Source organism: Cetorhinus maximus, chromosome 4, assembly GCF_964194155.1.
Source record: "Cetorhinus maximus chromosome 4, sCetMax3.hap1.1, whole genome shotgun sequence".
Lineage (NCBI taxonomy): Eukaryota > Metazoa > Chordata > Chondrichthyes > Lamniformes > Cetorhinidae > Cetorhinus > Cetorhinus maximus.
Genome location: NC_135882.1, coordinates 143037 through 164030, shown reverse-complemented (window position 1 = coordinate 164030; position 20994 = coordinate 143037). Strand labels below are relative to the sequence as shown.

The window sequence follows — 20994 nt, the reverse complement described above, 5'->3', positions numbered from 1 at the left end:
ATAAACCAGGAAATGGAAGTGGTGAAGAAAGTCAGGAAAAGTACAGTCACCAGAGAAATGGTACTGAGTAAATTGTTGGAGCTGCGTGTCCTGATGAACTCCATCCTAGGGTCTTATTGGAAGTGTCTAGTGAGATAGTTGATGCATTAGTTTTAAGTTTCCAAAACTCCCTAGATTCGGGGAAGGTCCCATTAGATTGGAAGATAGCAAATGTAACTCCATTATTTAAAAAGGGAGGGAGACAGAAAGTGGGAAACTACAGGCCAGTTAGCTTAACATCTGTCGTAGGAAAACGTTAGAAGCTATTATTAAAGAAGTTATAGCAGGGCACTATAAAAGGCTATATTTAAAGGGATGCAGTCACATATCAGTAATTCTGATTCTTTGGGTTGGATTTTCCCCACATGACATGGGGCCAAATAGCGTTGGGCAGAGTCAACATGGTTTTGTGAAAGGGAAATCATGTTTAACCAACTTATTGGAGTTCTTTGAGGAAGTAACATGTGCTGTGCATAAAGGGGAACCGGTGGATATACTGTACTTAGATTTCCAGAAGGCATTTGATAAAGTGCCACTTCAAAGGTTATTGCGGAAAATAAAAGCTCATGGTACAGGGGGTAAGAAGAGTGGCATGGATAGAAGATTGGTTGGTTAACAGGAAGCAGAGAATAGGCATAAATGGGTCTTGTTCAGGTTGGCAAGCTGGAACGAGTGGTGTGCTACAGGGATCAGTGCTGGGACCTCAACTGTTTACAATTTATATAAATGACTTGGATAAAGGGATTGAAGGGATGGTTGCCAAATTTGCTGATGACACAAAGATAGGTAGGAACGTAAATTGTAAAGAGGACATAAGGAGGCTACAAACAGATATAGATAGGTTAAGTGAGTGGGCAAAGATCTGGCAGATGGAGTTTAACGTGTGAAAATGTCAAATTTTTAATTTTGACAGGAAGAATAAAAGAGAAGCATATTATCTAAATGGTGAGAAATTGCAGAGCTCTGAGATTCATAGGGATCTGGGTGTCCTAGTGCATGAATCACAAAAGGCTAGTATTCAAGTACAGCAAGTAATTAGGAAAGCTAATAGAATGTTATCATTTACTGCGAGGGGAATTGAATACAAAAGTAGTGAGCTTATGCTTCAGTTGTACAGGGCACTGGTGAGACCACATTTGGAGTACTGTGTACAGTATTGGTCACCTTATTTAAGGAAGGATGTAAATGCATTGGAAGCAGTTCAGAGAAGGTTTACCAGGCTAATACCTGGAATGGGTGGGTTGTCTTATGAGGAAAGGTTGGAGACTAGGCTTGTATCCACTGGAGTTTAGAAGAGTAAGAGGTGACTTAATTGAAAAATATAAGATCCTGAGGGGTCTTGACAGGGTGAAATGTGGAGAGGATGTTTCCTCTTGTGGGAGAATCTAGAAGTAGGCATCACTGTTTAAAAATAAGGGTTGCCCATTTAAAACAGAGATGAGGCGAAATTTAAAGGGTCATAAGTCTTTGGAACTATCTCCTTGAAAAGGTTGTGAAGCAGAGTCTTTGGATATTTTTTAAGGCAGAGGTAGATAGATTCTTGGTAAGCAAGGCAGTGACAGGATTATTGGCGGTAGGTGGGATGCAGATTTCAGGTTACTATCAGATTAGCAATGATCTTATTAAATGGTGGAACAGGCTTGAGGGGCTGAATGGCCTACTCCTGCTCCTCGCTCGAATGATCCATCCTGGCCTCCTCCAGCATCACAGATGCCAGCCTTCAGTCAATTCGATTCACCCCGCAAGATATCAAGAGATGATTGAATGCACAGGATATTGCAAAGGCTATGGGCCCCGACAAAATTCTGGCAATAATACTGAAGACTTGTGCTCCAGAACTTGCCGCACCCCTAGCCAAGCTGTTCCAGTGCAGCTACAACAGCGGCATCTACTGGCAATGTAGAAAATTGCCCAGGTATGTCTTGTACACAAAAAGTAGGACAAATCCAACCCAGCCAATTATCGCCCAGTCTACTCTAGGTCATCAGTAAAGTAATGGAAGGGGTCACCAACAGTGCTATCATGAGGCACTTGCTTAGCAATAACCTGCTCACTGACGCCCAGTTTAAGTTCTGCCAGGGCCACTCACATCCTGACCTCACTACAGTCTTGGTTCAAACATAGACAAAACAGCTGAATTCCAGAGGTGAGGTGAGAGTGGCTGCCCTTGACATCAAGGCAACATTTAACCGAGTGTGGCATCAAGGAGCCCAAGCAAAACTGGAGTCAATGGGAATCTTGAGGGGGGGGGGCACATTCCACTGGTTGGAGTCATACCTAGCAGAATGGAAAATAGTTGTGGTTGTTGGAGGTCAATCATCTCAGCTCCAGGACATCACTGCAGGAGTTCCTCAGGGTAGTGTCCTAGGCCTAACCATCTTCAGCTGCTTCATTATTGACCTTCCTTCCATCATAAGGTCAGAAGTTGGAATGTTTGCTGATGATTACAAAATGTTCAGTATCATTTGTGACTCCTCAGATACTAAAGTAGTTCATGTCCAAATGCAGCAAGACCTGGACACTATCCAGTCCTGGGCTGACAAATGGCAAATAACATTCTTGCCACACAAGTGCCAGGCAATGACCATTTCCAACAAGACAAAATCTAACCAACGCCCTTTGACATCCAATGGCATTACAATCATCACTGAATCCCCCACTGTCTACAACCTGGTTGTTATAATTGACCAGAAACTGAACTGGACCAGCCATATAAATACTGTGGCCACGAGAGCAGGTCAGAAACTTGGAATCCTGTGGCGAGTAACTCACCTCCTGACTCCCCAAATAATGTGCACCATCTACAAGGCACAAGTCAGAAGTGTGACGGAATACTCTCCACTTGCCTGCGTGAGTGCAGCTGCAACAACATTCAAGAAGCTTGACACCATCATTAGGAACAAGAGATAGGTTAAGTAAGTTATATTTGTATTTGTGGGTGTTAAGAATAAGTTTTAGCTTTAAGTTTAACTTTTGTTTGTGTCAATGTGTTAAGAAAGGGGGGACATCGAGTTGTACTTTCATTTTAAAAGTTGCTTGCACACCTGTGCGTTTGTTTGTACACCTTCATTCTAATGAGGTTTTATGGTTCTTAAAGTACAAAAACTGGGCTGTTGCCTAGCAACATGGGGCCCACAGACAGGGAAAAACAGGACAGCAGTTTTTTTTTTAGTTGATTTGAAACCGGGAGCCAGGAGAAGCAGGGCACAGAAGAGGGAACTGCAGAGAGCAGATTTCCCTAAAGAACAGAAAGGTCACAAAGCCAAGGAGTGGGACAGAAAGGAGGGGTCCCAAGAAGACCTTCTAGTCAAAGGAAAAGAACAGGGATCTGGAAAAGGTCACGTTAAATGAAGTTAAGTTAAGAGTGAGGAGCAGAGAAAGGCTCCAAGGTTAAAGAGAGAAAGCTGGGGGACACAAATATAAAGCAAAATAGGCTTGCGGGAAGACAGAAGATTCGAGGAGACAGCCAAAAGTTCATGACTCCTTACAATAGGCATGTGAAACAGTGATATTCTGTTGACATGGCTGAGTCAGTGAGAGTGTGTGTGTGGAAGGAAGCCTGAAGGCATGTGGCGATCCAGGGAGAGGAAGATCTGAAGGAGAGTTTGAAACACTGGAGGTGGACCCTTGTGTAAGGCAAAGAGAAAGCGTCATTTGGGAGAAGATTCCAAAATGAGTTGTTTGAGAGTGGAAACCCTCGTGTGGAAGGCGGAGTTCAGTGAGAGAAATTGGCTTATGGTGATAAGCATCTGGGGCGAGTTGATGAGAGATCTATAGCATCCGTTTGGGGTGGCATTTGTCACTTGTTTTCAGAGTGTGGTGTGCCTGACCGGAGGTCACCTATTGGTTTACAAAGACTGTGTACTTACTGTGAACATTAGAGCGTAAGATAGCTCTTGTAACTTGTGTTATTCTTATATATATATATATATATATAAATATATATAAAAGGTATAGTTGTAAGGTGATGGAGTATTGTAATATAGTTTATCTTTTCTTGTTTAATAAATGTTACGTTCTTTTGTTAGAAGTTCATCAGCTAACTCCTGTGACTGTGTTCAGTAGCCGCCCTCCATTTTCCTAAACAAAAAAAATAAAAGTTAGGGTCTATCAAGCCAGATTCCACCCTGGGATCTGGCTTGTCCAGTAGTAACATCAGTTGGGATCATAACATCATCCAGGACAAAGCAAGCCACTTGATTGGTACCCCGTCCATAAATATTCCCTCCATCATTGATGCACAGTAGCAGCAGTGTGTACCATCTATAGGATGCACTGCAGGAATTCACCAAGGCTCCTTAGGCAGCACCTTCCAAATCTACAACCGCTACCATCTAGAAGGACAAGGGGAGCAGACACATGGGAACACCACCACCTGGAAGTTCCCCTCCAAGTCACTCACCATCCTGACTTGGAAATATATCACCATTCCTTCACTGTCGCTGGGTCAAAATCCTGGAATTCCCTTCCTAACAGCACTGTGGGTGTACCTACACCACATGGACTGCAGCGGTTCAAGAAGGCAGCTCACCACCACCTTCTCAAGGGCAATTAGGGATGGGCAATAAATGCTGGCCCAGCCAGCGACACCCACATCCCATAAATGAATGAAATAAAAAAATTCAATCATATACTGAACTACTGCTGATACTGCATAATATGCAATCAACTCAAGAAAATATATGGAGAGGCAGCATAAGTACTTCAATGTGATGACATCGAGGTTTAATCCAAGGATTCCCCATTCAGCAAATTTCTAGCCGCAATATCAAAGCAAGGGCTTAACAAAAAGTATAACATTTAAATTGTGTTTTAAGTCCCTTATCGACCTTTTGGCTGGTTTGTGAATTAAGGAAAACATTAAAAAACAAGAATGTATATTTATATTGCATCTTTACCATAATAAAGCGTTCAAAGGTACTTCACAGGAACATATTAAAACAAAATATGTTTTATCTGAGCCACATAAGGAGATTAGGTCAGGTTATCAAAATTTGATCAAAGAGAGTTTTATGGAGAGTCTCAGGAAGAGACAGAGATAGAAAGGTAGAGAAATTTATGGAGGGAATTCCAGAGCTTGGGGCCTAGACAGTTAAAGGTGTAGCCACCAACGGTGGAGCGATTGAAATCAGGAATGCACTAGTGGCGAGAATTAGAAGAGCACAGATATCATGTAGGGTTGTGGGGTTGGAGGAGATTACAAAGGGATGAGCAATGAAAGGTTTTGAAACAAGGATGAGAATTTTAAAATCAAAATGATCTTTGACCAGCAGCCAATTTAGGTCAGCGATCAGGAGTGATAGGCTACAGGACTTGGTGCAAGTTAAGATATGGGCACCAGAGTTTTGGATGACCTCAAGTTTATGGAGGGTTGTCAAGTAACTATAATATTTCTCAATGTTATTGTTATTTTTTGTGTTATATTTGTGTATTAACCTTATTTTTGGTTGTCTGTATGGTGATTTAATTGAATTAGAGTCGGATATACTGCAAGATTGAAATTAGGTTGGGTTTAAAGCAGACTTTTGAAATGAAGATGGATAAACTCAGATGAGGGTTCCACAGAGAAGGTGTGAGTGAAATTTGCATTTTTAGGTAAGTGAAGGGGCTGTTTGATTTTCAAAGGGATGGTAGGATGTTTACAACTAACAAGATAAGCAAAACCAAGCAGTATGTTTATTTTTCCCAAAGGTACTGACCATATTGGCAATGTGAAAGATGTTTATATTATGGGGAAAGTAAATTTCTGAAGACATGTAGAATTGTGGGATTTTACACGTTAAAGAGAGATAAACATATATAAAGAAGGATGGAAGGTTATGTGAGGTGTGGCTATGTAACATCTTGAAAGGTTGTAAGGCAGTTGGGGAACAGCGTTTAGCCACTTTTGCAGAAGTCTGCTGTATCCTAACTAAAGCTGTGTTAAAAGTCTTTGGAATTCCACTGTCGAGTGGACGCTGAGATAACATGCTGGATTGCTTATTCAAATTTATTTTGGACTGTTGCCTTAAAGGGGGTGTATATTTGGGAGTCAGGTTCATTTTGAGATTTGTTATAGTATTAAGTAACTGTAATCTTATGTCTGTGTTGAATTATTTTCTTCTGTTAATAAATGTTTTAATTACATTTTTTAAATCACTAAAATTGTTAGCGGACTCACTACGTCTGAATTCCGTGCACAAATCTTCTTGTAATAAATAAAAATTGCAAAACCATTGTGACAGCGTGGCCAAGTTTCCCTTGTGGATTTGGTCAGCCTGGCACATATCACCAGCCACATCATAACAAGGGTACAATGTGGGGAAACAAACCAGGAGCATGTTGCAATAGTTAAGACTAGCGGAGATTCAAAAAGAGTGGTGGGGAGGATTTTTAAAAACTGAAAATAAATCCTTGAAGCAGGACAAGTGGCTGCCTAACAGCTGGTCTTTGTAGTCTCCTCTTTGCAACCCATCTACTTCAAAACTGGATAGCTTGGAATCCTGATTATTAAATATGTATTAACATTTAAAAAAAATTAAACAGAGTATTTATTAAAGCAGCCCAATATATTTTGTTTAAATTGCTCAGGTGATGGCTATTAGCACCAGAAATGTGACAAGTGGTGTCCTGTTTAGACACATATATTGCCTCATGAAGGAAGAGTCTTTGGGCGGAATTTTCCCAAAATTGCACTAAGTGCGGTAGCGGGCGGCTAAAATGGAGTCCTACCCACCGACGAAAATGGCAGGTTTTCACACCATATCTTCCCAAGCCCATCTCAATATTTATGCATTCCCGGGAAACACGCTGTTTCCATGGCGAGCGGGCTCTCATTCGCCCGCTCGCCATCACCCCGCTGTTGCATCACGCCGGCTGCCATCTTAAATAGGCAACCATCAGCAAAGCGCTCATCGCCACCAGCTCACCACCACTGCCCGGGAGACATGGCCAGCAAAGGAAAAAGATTGCAGCCCCCTGCTTCAACAATGGGTCCCTCGAGTGACTGCTGGATGCTGTGGAGGCCTGACGGGATTTGCTCTACCCCCGCTCTGGCCGCAGGATGGGTAGCAATGTCACCAACCCGGCTTGGGAGGCGGTGGTCAGCGCCAACGCCCTGCAGAGGACGACAGCCACCCAGTGCCGCAAAAGGATGAATGATCTCCTCCGGGTAAGTGACTCTTTTCATCACCCCCAACTCTCACACTCACAAACTCATCACCCATCCACAGGGCCCTCACTCACTGCCAGTTCAAGGGACATCACCATTCACTTTCTCACACTCACCATCATTGTCCTCATCCCATCCATGGGACCACTCACCACCCACACAGGCCAGGTATACTTATCTGGCCCGGCAGGCGTCCTGATACACTCTCTCCATCTCTATCCATTCAGGACAAACTGGCTCACAACAGGAGGGAAAGGTTGCAGACAGGTGATGCCGGAAATCAAAGCTCTGCCAGAATTCGAAAACAGAGCCATCCAGCTGGCTGGCGATGACAGGGACCGGTCCTGTGCTGACGGTGAGGTCAACGCTGCTTTACCAAGTGAGGATCCAACAGTGCAACATCCATCAGACAACCATTCCGTGAGTGATGTGTTCTCTTTCACAGGCCATTGTCATGTATTAATTATCTCCCCTTGTTTTCGTAGGCACTTTGGCCAAACAGCTGAAAGAGTCCATGACCCAGGGTCTTAAAGCAAGCTCCGAAGAAACCTCTGAAGAGGAATCTGAAGGCACCCTCCCTAAAGTCCTGTCACAGCGCTCACCCACTCCCTCCACCAGCACAGAGACACACACCTCACCGGGAACTAGCTTTAGAGTAGCCTCAGGATCACAATCTGGTCAGCAAATCACACTTTCTGATCCACAGTAGGTGGAGGCAGGGACTTCCCAGGTCCCCGGTTTTCAGAGGACTGCTGGAGGCCAGAATGTTGTTGAGTCCGAGTCAGGTGACGAGTTCTGGACTGGACCATGTCACAGTTGTTGGAGTTGCAAAGGCAAGTTAGGGAACCACAGGAAGGGATGTCTGCTGCACTCAAGGCACGATGGAGGAGTCTGTCCGTCTTCAGGCTGAGGTGATAGCGCTGGCATTGCAACACACCAAGGTCAACACTGGCAGAATGGTGGCCGCCATGGAGACCTTGGTCCAGGTCGCCACTCCTGCACGGGCTTAAATCCATTGCTGATGTCTTAGTTGTCCTCCAAGAGACCTGGATTTGATGGTGGGGCAGCCAACTTCCTACCCGCCCCGAGACTCGACGCAAACCGCGCATGTGCATAAATAATGAGGTGGGAAACGCACAATTGCTTGTAACAGCCCAACCCATTCTGCTGCAGGAGTCACTCCCACTTGCTGGTCCCACCACAGAACCTCGAGTGGGATGGGATGATTCTGCCTGTTTTGTTTAGAAAAAGAAATTTTTAAAAAAACAGCTGCTTTCAAAAAGAAAGAATCAGATTCCATGGTTTGAAAAAGAAGAATTTTTGCGATACAAGAGTCAAACAAAGCAAACACTAAATACTATTTTAGTTAATCACCTATACTATAAAGTCAAAGTCAGTTAAATATGAATCAACAAGCAAATTGCAGTCCATTATAAAGCATAAAATACATGTTAAATGGCAGATACAACTAAGACAGATCTTATGAACTGCCTCAGCAGTCTGGTCAACATACAGGCCATCAAACTCTGTCACAAAGTCCTTCAAAACTTTGCATTCCCTACAAAGAATTTCAACTCCTCTCCTGCAAGGGGGTAGTTTAATCCTTAGCTGATAGTAGCACATAACCAACCTGAGTTCCAAAGGCAAGGTCTTCACCAAAAATGGCACACGTATGCAGAACCTCATCAACTTGGTCTGGATAGCATAGATCCACCAATGTTATCTTCAAGTAACAAACAGCTGCAGCAACGATGTATTTACTAATGCTCAGCTTCTGAATCTAGACTCTGTCCTCTTCAGCTTGCCTGTACTGTACCACTAGACAAATCAGCTTCAACTACTGTGCTTGGATGTCTCTGCTTCCCCTTACATAGACTCATCAAGTTTCAGTCCGCCCAGAAGTTTTGGTTTCCCTAGGAACTGGGAAAGCCAGTTTCCTTTTTTGGTTTTCCTTCTCATTAAGGGGCTGTCTTAAAAAAACACAGGCTTGGCAACCATGGATTCCATTACAGCATCTACTGGTTCCCCTTTATCCACCCTGTTTGCTACAACCTCAAAGAACTCGAATAAATTTGTCAAAAATTTTCTCTTTCACAAAACCAGGTTGACTCAGATTGTATTATGATTTGCTAAATGTCCTGTTATTATCTCCTTAATGATGGATTCTAGCATTTTCTAAATGACAACTGGCCTATAGGTTCTTGGTTTCTGTCTCCCTGCTTTCTTAAATATTGGTGTTACATTTGCAGTCTTCCAATCCACTGGGATCCTTCCAGAATCTAGGGAATTTTGGAAGATTACAACCAATGCATCCACTGTCCTTGCTGCCACTTCCTTCAAGACCCTAGGATGCAGGCCATCCAGTCCAGAGGACTGGTCAGCCTTTAGTCCCATTAGTTTTATTAGTACTTTTTCTCTAGTGACCATGGTTGTTTTAAGTTTCCCCCCCTTCCTTTTGCTTCTTGGTTTTCTATTTTTGGGATGCTTTCCGTGTCTTCTACTGTGAATGCAGATACAAAATACTTGTTCAAAACCTCTGCCATTTCCTTGTCTCCCATTATTAATTCCGCAGTCTCGCCTTCTAAGGGATCAACGTTTACTTTAGCTACTCTCTTTTTATACTTGTAGAAGCTTTTAGTATTTGTTTTTATATTTCTTGCTAGTTTTCTCTCATACTCCAATTTTTCCCTCTATTATATTTTTAGTCATCCTTTGATGGTTTCTAAAATGTTCCCAGTATTCTGGGCTACACTAATCTTTGCAACATTGTGCATCTTTCCTTTCAACTTAATGACATCTTTAATTTCCTTAGTTAGCCATAGATGGTGTATCCTTCATGTGGCGTTTTCATTCTCAAGAGAATATACGTTGCTGAGAGTTATGAACTATCTCCTTATATATCTGCCACTGCTTCTCTGCCACTTTACCTTTTAACCTATTTTCCCATTCCACTTTAGCCAACTCTGTCTTCATACACCCTTGTAATTGCTTTTATTTAAATTTAAGATACTAGTTTCAGACCCAAATTTCTAACCCTCAGACTGAAAGTCAAATTCTACCATGTTATGATCACTGTTACTTACAGGATCCTTTACTATGAGGTAATTAATTAATTCCGTCTCATTACATATTGTCAGGTCTAAAATGGCCCGTTCCCTGTTTGGTTCCAGAACATATTGTTCTGAGAAACTGCCCTGAATACAATCTATACGCTCACAGTCCAGACTACTTTTGTCAATTGATTCATCCAGTCTATACGAAGATTAAAATCTCCCATGATTGTTGCAGTACTTTTCTCACAAACCCCCATTATTTCTTGATTTATACTCTGTCCGACAGAGTAGCTATTGTCAGGGGGCCAATAAACCACTCCCACTGGTGATTTATTTCCTTTGGCTGTTTATCTCCACCCAAACTGATTCTACATCTTGATCTTCTGAAACAAAATTATTAGGAGTCATATTTCATGATTCTGTCCAGTTTTGCAAGGAAACAGTTTTGATGATTGTCCGTCATAAAAATGCTACCACAAGATGGTGCTGTAGGACAATTGGTGGCTTGAAGAAAATAAGATAAAATTACTTTTCTGACATTATTCAATCATGTGGTTATAAAGTAATATATGAACATAATCTGGCCTCTTCAATACAGATTATAAATACTACATGAAATTTCCAAAGCTGTAGTTTTGTAAGGAAGGGGAAAATAAATCAAAAATTACACATTAGTTCTGCTGATAAGGATCCATACTGTGAGCTAAACAACGAAGTTGGCTGGAGCTTTAAGGGTTAACTTCGTGCTTTTAAGTTTAACCATGAAAGGTTAACACCAAGCTTCTTTTAACAAGTTGCAAGTGCTGGTTAACACACAATTGTAATCAGGAAGTACAACTATCTATCTCTTCCTAAAGATTTCCCCCAGCACACACAGACACACAAAGGGCAAACAGATAGAGTTTCTCTGCAGAGATGGGCTTTGGAGGGTGGGCATTATAAAATAAAGGATGAAGTGCTGTCAACCTGGAGTTCCAGTGGATGCCTGAAAGTTCCCACCAACTGGTTCAGCTTTGCAGGTCCAAATGCAGACTGGTTACACTCAGATGAGGGTTCTCTGGCTACAGGTTGGTAGCCACACACAATTTTAGGCAAGGTAGAGAGAGGGAGCCTTCCTTTCTCAGCTTGTTCTCCACAATACTGCCTTCAACAAAGCAGGTTCTCATAAACACTAACAAACAACTCCTTCTCAAGTACCACAGGTGATTTCTTGGAAGAGGCCTGCCTGCTGACAGTTCCCAGGTGAACTTATGACCATCTTTTAAAAAAAAACTCCTAGGTTAACATCCAAATGTCTAGATCATGCCAAATCCTTCCATTTTTAAAAGAAAACTTCAGTCTTGAGAGATATGATTCGAACAAAAGGATGTTTCCCCTTATGGGATAGACTAGTTTTCGAGGAGGGGACACTGTTTAAAAATAAGGGGTCTCCCATTCAAGAGATGAGGGGAATTTTTTTTCTCTGAGGGTTGGTATACTGTGGAATTCTCTTCCCAAGAAAGCAGTGGAGGAGGCAAGGTCATTGAATATTTTTAATGCTGACTTAGATTCTTGACTGACAAGGGAGTCACAAGGTATAGAGGATAGACAGGAAAATATAGGCCACAATCAGATTGGCCATGATCTTATCAAAGGGCAAAGCAGGCTAGTGGGGCCAAAAGTCCTACTCTGTTCCAAATTTGTATGTTTGAATGTTCACAAAATTCCTAAATTAGTGTCACTTCTCAGACTTCCACCCATATCATCCAAAAAGCCTGGATCTGAATCAAACCAATCTAGTCTCTGCCCCTCCCACATTCCAAAATAGTCCTAACCAAAGTAACAAATGATATTTTACAATCCCTCTTTTTGTTCTCCTTCTACAACATCTCTCCTTTGTCCTGTTTAGTGAACCTACCTTTGCTTGGTTCCACTCTTTCCTACCCTTGCAAGGTCAACTAAGTAGCTCCCAAGGATCCAGATATGGCTTGTTCTTCCTCTTCAACTACATGCTGCCCACTGGCAACAGCATCTATGAATAGGGAGTCAGCTTCCACATTAATGACTTATATACCCAATCTTCCTCTCAACCAGTTCTAAAAATCCCTTCAGTGGCTCCTGGCTGTAACAGTCCAACATCTTGGTCGAATTGTAATTTTCTCCAGCTAAACATTGGGAAGATTGATGCTATGATCTTGGGTTCACTTCCATAAATTCCATATCCTAGCTATTGACTACAGCTCCTGCTCTGGCCATGGTCTCAGTCTGAACCAAGCTGTATGCAACCATGGTGGCCCGTTCGACATTGAGTCAGCTCTTAATCCCATATCCACTTCATCACAAAGACCTGCGACTTCCACTTCCATAACATTGTCCATATCTGTCCCTGTCTCAATTCATCTACTTCTGAAACCATCATCTATCACTTCCAAATTTAACTATTCAAATATTCTCAGCTGGCTTCCCATCCTGTACCCTCCATAGACATACAGCCCTTGAAAGCTCTGCTGCCCAAATCTATCACTCACCAAGACCCACCCTTCACCGCCAACCTCAATGATCTACATTGGCTCCCAAACCCTCAAACTATGAATGACTTTTGTCTTACCCTCCTTATCCCTGTAACCTCCACCAGTATTAAACCTGTCCCCCAAACTCACCATTTCAGGCCACTTGTGAGCAATTCCCCGGCTGAGTTTTTTTTATCTTTGTCTGCATCTCCCAGATGATCACATGGTTTTGGGCAGGGCAGAGTGTGTATATATTGTGATACACACAAGCCCAGATCTTCCGAAGAGTGGAAATCATCATCAGATTACTGTCGCGTTCAGAAATTTGCTCAACCCTATGCTGCTCTGCATTTGTACTGAGGTCTTATGAACCTGGCTATCCCAGAAATGCGGAGCGGAGCGTCACTCGGAGAACTCCATCGGAGATCTCAATCAGACTGTAGTAGAGCTGAGGGAAAACAAGACGCCCCCCCTTTTTACGGCACTAGCTATCCTACAGTAAGTTTAAATGTCCAGTCTGAATGCTGGTGAGTGAACATTAGTGGCAGGGTGGGTAGGATGTAGGCGGATGAGATGGGTAGATGAGTGAATGGGTAAGTAGGTAAGGAGGGTGAGGTGGGTATGTTGGGTAGTCAGGTCGGGAGGGTACTCGGATGGCCGGGGATAGTCGGCAGGGGTGGTCGGGGGGTTGGAAGATGTGGTTGGGGGGGTTGGGAGAGGTAGTTGTGGGGCTAGTTGGGGCATTCGACATGTTGGGGGAATTAGTGGGGAGGGTAGTCAGGAGGTTGGGGAGTAGTCAGGGTGGTCTGCAGCGGTAGTCAGGGAGATGGGGGACTAGTTGAGATGGTTGGGGGATAGTCGGGGGGTCAGTGTGAGCCAATTGGGGGTCATTTTTGGAATTATCCAAGAATTAGACAAGGGTTTAATCTGTCTAACGCTTCTGGGTAACTATCCAAAAAGTACATCGGATCTCTCTCAATTCTCTGACTCTTTCACGGAGTGTCCCAGGGAACAGGGGAATTGCTGATTGGAAGTTGAAATTTCCCAGGCAATTCCCATGTAGGTCCACACATTGGAATTTCCACATGGCCCTGACTTCACATCTCAGTTATATGTCTAGCCTCTGACAAACTGGAGACCAGAAGGTTTGGCACAAGGTATCACAATTGAGTAGGAAAGAGTGGCACGGAGGATTTTTACCTGTCCATATGTGTCTTCAGCCACCTAGGCCCCATACTTTATAATTTCCTCCCCTCTGACTCTCCAGCCCTCTTTTTCTTCTCCTTTAAAACATTCCTTAAAATTCACCCTTTTAGAAAGCTGTTGGTCATCCCTCTATCTTTTTCTTTGGTTCACGGCCTATTTTACTTCCTGAGGCGTTTCTGAAATATCTTGGTATATTTTTCTAATTACACCTATTAGATATTGTAGCCCAGATAAACTACGATAGGAGATTCCAAGATTAAGTTCTTTTTTAACATCCAATAAGTCAAGGAGACTTGGCAGCAGAATTTCCTTCTAAACGGATCTTGTGAGTCTTATAACAATATTGATATGTAGATATTTCTTCACCCTCATCCATTCATAGTTTTCAGAACTTTACATTCCATTAGTGTTGGGGTAGGACCAAGTGTTATATATCTGAAGGATATGATTGAACTTTTACTGTATGCAAGCATCTGCTGATTATAGGGAAAAAAGCACTGGAAGAACAAATTTGCATTCATGTTGGGGCTGCTACAATTTTGGGACATCTCAAAGAATTTCATGACCAATTAAGTAATTTTGGAGTGCAGTCACTATCGCAGGATAGAGGAAACACAACCACTGCTTTGTGTAAAGTAAGGCCCGATGAAAAATAATAAGATAAATGACTAGATAATATTTTATGCAATGTTTGTTGAGGAATAAATGTTACCCAGGTATGAATACGAGATCCATGTTTTGCTTCGGATAGTGCTGTGAGATGGCATTTGTAGCTTAAGCCTTCTGCACTGGTGAAAGGTTTAGTCAGTCTGTCCACAAGCATTACCCAGACCTCCCTGTCGCTTGCCATTTCAACACTCCACCCTGCTCTCATGCCCACACGTCTGTCCTTGGCTTGCTGCAATGTTCCAGTGAAGCTCAATGCAAACTGGAGGAACAGCACCTCATCTTCCGACTAGGCACTTTACAGCCTTCCAGACTGAATATTGAGTTCAACAACTTTAGATCATGAACTCTCTCCTCCATCCCCACCCCCTTTCCGATCCCCCTTTTTTCCAATAATTTATATAGATTTTTCTTTTCCAACCTATTTCCATTATTTTTAAATGTATTTCCATCCATTGTTTTATCTCTACCTTTTAGCCTATTTCGATCCCTTCCCCCCACCCCACCCCAACTAGGGCTATCTGTACCTTGCTCGTCCTGCTTTCTACCCTTAATGTCACGTTTAGCACATTTCTTAGATAATATCACCACCATCAACACCTCTTTGTCCCTTTGTCTATGACATCTTTTGGCAATCTCCACCTATCACTGGCCCTCTATCCAGCTCTACCTGTCCCACCCCCCCTTAAACCAGCTTATATTTCACCTCTTTTCTATTTTTCCTTAGTTCTGTTGAAGGGTCATACGGACTCGAAACGTTAACTGCGTTCCTGTCCGCAGATGCTGTCAGACCTGCTGAGTTTTTCCAGGTATTTTTGTTTTTGTTTTGGATTTCCAGCATCCGCAGTTTTTTGCTTTTATCTTGAATGATACCCTACTATTTTATGGAGGTTTGTGAATAAATGAGGAAGCATTTTCTTTCTTCAGAACTGGTAACAGACAAAAAAAGTTTTTTCTTGAAGTTCTAACCAAATTCATAAGTTTGAAGATAAGCGACATAGAGTGTAGTATTCCAAACTTTCACAGTACTCACTGCGACAATCTTAGCTTGACATCCGATACATTGTACTGCCCCTGGAATGGATGGCTGGAAAAGAGAAAGTGATAAAAATTCTATTTTGATTCTATCAAGATTCATTTCCTGACTGACAACGAATAAACATTACTTAACTTAAGTACTGAACTTCAAAGTAAAACCAGTGAAATGATCTCTTTCCATAATTAGAATCTTTTTGGAGAAGACAGACAGACTTGCATTTATGGAAGTACAATCAGATTCCTACCCACCCTATACATATCTGTAAATGAATGATGTCATTAAGGCAATTTAGATGGCTCCTATCCACATTTTATCCATTTGTTAAATATTCTGAACAAACATACTTTATATATGACTAACAAAGTTATCAACATTCATGTACAGTACATCTAAATTAAAACTCATTTTCACATTCATAAGTCTAACCTATATTATTATAGGTTTCCGATAAGCAAAAGTGGAGATTTTCTGAAACAAATTTATTTACCTGACAAAATATTGCCTGACAGTGCGGAGTAAGTTTACGTAACACAAGGCTGATATGCACACATGGGCTTTAAAATCAAAATTCAGTTTGGCTGCAGAAGTGACCCAATGTCAAAGAGAATTTTGAAAATATACGTTCACATTTAAAATATTATTAGTAAACAAGAGATTATATACTGATAACTCAAGTTAGTGCAATATTGATGGATTTTCAGATATGTCGAGTTTTGGACAAGACACATGCCAGCTCAAGTGGATGTGAAACATCCCTTAGCATTCTTTAAAGGCCAGGGGATTTCTCTCAATGCTGTGTTCAATTCATACCTCAAACTAACACTATCAATAACCAGATTATCTGTTGATTTATCCCATTGCTGTTCCTGGGACACTGGTTGCTGCATTTGCTTACAGAAATGAATACATTAAACTTGCAGAATGGGCATATAATTGGCAAATGAACTTCAGCACAGTAAGTGTGAGGTATTACAATTTGATTTTAAAAAAAAGTAGGACATATTAATGGAAAATAAGAATCTCAATGGGCAGAGGAGCAAAGGGGGATCTGGGAGTACAAATAGACAAATCTCTAAAAGTAGTGACACACGTTAATAAGGCCATAAAAAAGAAAACTAAGAACTAGGTTTATTTCTGGAGGAACAGAATTGAAAAGTAGAGAAGTTATGACAAACTTGCATTGAACCTTTTGCTAGTTTTGGAGTATTCTGTACAGTTATGGCCGCCATATTATTTAAAGGACTCGGAGGTGCCCGAGCGGGTGCCACACTGACGTACAAGGATGATATCAGAAATTAGGAGGTTACAGGATCACTATCACATCAGGTGAACAGGCTGGTTCTGTTTTCTCTTGATAGGAGAAGGTTGAGGAGTGACATAGTAAAGGTCTTTCAAAGCTTGAAAGCTTTTGACAGAGTAGATGCAGAGAGACAATGTTTCTACTTGTGGGAAGAACAACATTAGAGGTCTTCAATGGGGATTTTATTTTTTTCAACTGCAACTAAGGTTATCAGAAATTGCTTTAAATGGGGTGGCTGAAGACAGTGTCAATTGCATATCAATTGTGTTTGGATGTTTGTAGGTGGTAGGCATTAACTGGGGGTTCACTTATTCTCCTATAAACAGGAACAGACTGAAACTGTGGTAGCTTGGTTAGAATCTGCACGTTTGCAATATGTAACCCTGTAAATCAAAGTTCGTAAAGTGTGTAAATATTGGTTCCAGTTCTATCCTTCACCACCTGGCTTTCTGGAATAGAAAATGGTAGCAGAGAATAGTTGCCTACAGGTAAAGGTTGGAAGCTAAGAAAAATTCTCAGCAAGTAGAATAAAATCCTAGCAGCCATCATGGGAAATGGAGGAAAGCCATTGTGAATTGTCAGGATATGATTACCTTCTGATATTCTATAAGCCTGCACCATATGATCAGTAGAAGAATGAAACAAGATATGCAGACACGGGTTACACCTGTCTCAAACAGAAAACAAGGTATGGCCTTGGGGTTTTCATTTCCTGCAAGAAGTAAAATCAGAAGTACTTTGTGAGATGTATGTCCATTAGAAGGATAGGTTGAGACCTATTAGAGTTCTAGGATATAATCTACGAGAAAGATAGTCCATTAAGTGCCCAAGAGGCCTGGCCAGAATTTGACAGATTTTGGAAAACAGATGCTCATTCCATGGGAGAATATATCATGGACTTCAACAGATTGCATAAAAGATTAATGAAATTCAACTTGGGAATTCCTGAGTCAGTACTGGCATTTAAATTATTGAAGTATGCTAAGGTGTCTCATATAGACAAGAACTGATTCTAACTGGCGTTCTATTTTCAGAGAAGGAGACCTTGTCGGATCAGATGTCTGCTGACCTGAGAAAATTCCCGAGAAAGTGGTAATTTCCTTAAGCCTTCACGGAACAAATGAGATATTCCGCGACACTAAGAATAGAGGACTCAAAGATTTCCAGATTACAAAATAGTCCAGATACTGGAAGCTGGCGTCAATAGAGGATTAAAGACAGGAGGAATGAAGTTAAAGTGTCTTTAACAGATCTGGCTGTCATAGAAGACATCTCGGTCCTAAAAGGGCGACCCCTAACTTTAAAACAGTGCCTCCTAGTTCTGGACTTACCCATAAGAGGAAACATCCTTTCGACGTCCCCCTTGTCAAGGCTGTTCAGGATTTTGTATACTTCAATCAAATCACCCCTCACTCTTCTAAACTCCAGGGGAAACAAACCCAGTCTGTCCAACCTTCCCTCATAAGACAACCCACTCATTCCAGGTATCAATCTAGTAAACCTCCTTTGAACTACCTCCAATGTATTTACATCCTTCCTTAAATAAAGAGACCAAAACTGCACACAGTATTCAAGATGTGGTCTCACCAATGCCCTGTATAACTGAAGCATAACATCCTTACTTGTATGTTCAGTCCCTCTCGTAATAAAGGATAGTATTCCATTAGCGTTCTTAATTACTTGCTGTATCTGTATGCTAACTTTTTGTGACTCATGTACTAGAACACCTGGATCCCTCTGCACCTCAGAATTATGCAGCCGTTCTCCATTTGCTTTCTGCTTTTTTGTTCTTTCTACCAAAGTGAACAACTTCACATTTTCCCACATTAAACTCCATTTGCCAGATCTTTGCCCACTCACTCAATCTATCTATATCCATCTGCAACCTCATGTCCTCTGCACAACATACTTTCCTACCTATCTTTGTCTCATCTGCAAATTTAGCTACCATGTCTTCACTCCCCTCATCTAAGTCATTGATGCAAATCTTAAAGTTGAGGCTCCAGTACAGACCCCTTTGGGACTCCACTCGTCACATCCTGCCAACCAGAAAATGACCCATTTATGCATATTCTCTGCTTTCTGCCAGCCAGCCAATCTTCTATCCATGATAATATGTTACCCATTACACCATGCGCTTTTATTTTCTATAATAATCTTTGATGTGGCACCTTATCAAATGCCTTCTGGAAATCCAAGTACAGTACATCTACAGGCTCCCCTTTATCCGCTGCGCATGTTACTCCTTCAAAAAACTCCAATAAATTGGTTAAACGTGATTTTCCTTTCACAAAAACATGCTGACTCTTCCCTATTGCCTCGAGCTCTTCTAAGTGCCCAGCTATAGCCACCTTAATGATCAATTCAAATATCTTCCCCACGACAGACGTCAAGCTAACTGGCCTCTATTTTCCTGTTTTCTGCCTCCCTCCCTTCTTGAATAGGGGGGGTTTATATTTGCTACTTTCCAATCTGATAGAACCTTTCCAGAATCTAGCGAATTTTGGAATAATTAACACCAGCTCATCAACTACCTCTTTAGCCACCTCTTTTAAGACCCTAGGATATAGTCCCACGGGACCTGGAGACTTGCCAACCTACAGCTCCATCAATTTGCTCAGTACTGTTTCCTGAGTGATTTCAGTTTCGCCAAGTTCCTTCCTCCCGTTCACCTCCTGATTTGCAGCTATTACTGGAATGTTTTTTGTATCCTCTATAGTGAACACAGAAGCAAAAGACTTCTGGCTGATCCTCCTCCCCCCCAGAGGATGTCCGGCAGCCGATCTGTAACATCCTTGACCCTGGCAACAGGGAGGCAATAAACCATCCTGGGGTCAAGTTTATTGCCGCAGAAACGCCTGTCTGATCCCCTGACTATGGAATCCCCTATCACTATTATCCTTCCTTTCTTCTTCCTCCTGCCCTGTACAGCTGAGCCGCCCGTGGTGTCACAGGCTTGGCTCTGGCTGCACTCCCCTGAGAAACCATCACCCTCATCAGCATCCAGAATGGAAAACCAATTAGCAAGCAGGATAGACTCAGGGGACTCCTGAACTACCTGCCTGGGGGTTCTCCTAGACTGCCTGGAGGTCACCCATTCCCTCTCTAGCTGTATACTTCTGACCTGCAGTGTGAGCACCTCCCTAAACATGCTATCCATGTAGTCCTCTGCCTCGTGGATGCACAACAGTGACTGCAGCCTCCACTCAAGTTGTGAAACCTGGAACTCAGGCTTGTGCAGCTGGTGACGCTTCCTACAGATGTGTTTGTCAGGGACACATGGTGCATCCACAACTTGACACGTACCGCAGGATGTACACTCCACTTGGCTGAGCTGACCTGCCATCCTGTAACTCTAAAAACTATTTATTATGCTTAAAGTAAGTAGAATGAGCAGAATGAATTACTAGTAACTAAACTTTACTACACTTATGCCAACTTTATCTTACTTTGGTTTACTTTATTACTTTATTTCACTTTGACGTGATTTAACTTTAGTCCCCTATTGCTAGTGTTCCTTACTGAAATCCAAGCACTTAATAAATGATACATTTTTCTAGTTTTAAGCTATTTAAACACAGTCCTTAACAGCAGCTTCTCACCAACCAATGAATTTACAGCTTTCCTGTGGTGTCATTCCTGGATTTTTTTTTCAAACTCAGCCTGCTGCCCGAGTAGAGGTGTCCCTCGCAGATCTGGCTGTCCCCACTCCCAGGCCCTGAGCCTCGCCCTCTATTTATCCACTGCCCGAGTAGAGGTGTCCCTCACAGATCCGGCTGTCCCCACTCCCAGGCCCTGAGCCTCACCCTCTATTTATCTGCTGCCCGAGTAGAGGTGTCCCTCGCAGATCTGGCTGTCTCTGCTACCGGAAGGTGGGTGACTCAACTCCTGACTCCCCAAAGCTATTCACATCATCTACAAGGCACAAGTCAGGAGTGTGATGGAATACTCTCCACTTGCCTGGATGAGTGCAGCTCCAACCACACTACAGCAGCTTGACACCATCCAGGGCAAAGCAGCCCACTTGACTGGTACCACATCCACCAGCTTAA

The 20994-nt window shown here is 42.3% G+C and overlaps 1 protein-coding gene across 2 annotated transcripts in view; it reads right to left on the bottom strand.

The window, feature by feature from the left end:
* Positions 1–20994, bottom strand: part of avl9 (AVL9 homolog (S. cerevisiase)) — a 145025-nt gene that overhangs the window by 16606 nt on the left and 107425 nt on the right. For both annotated transcript variants that reach the window (XM_078539792.1, XM_078539793.1), the window contains one exon: positions 15637–15690. In XM_078539792.1, the coding sequence (XP_078395918.1) occupies positions 15637–15690 (54 nt within the window). The remainder of the gene's footprint in view (positions 1–15636; positions 15691–20994) is intronic.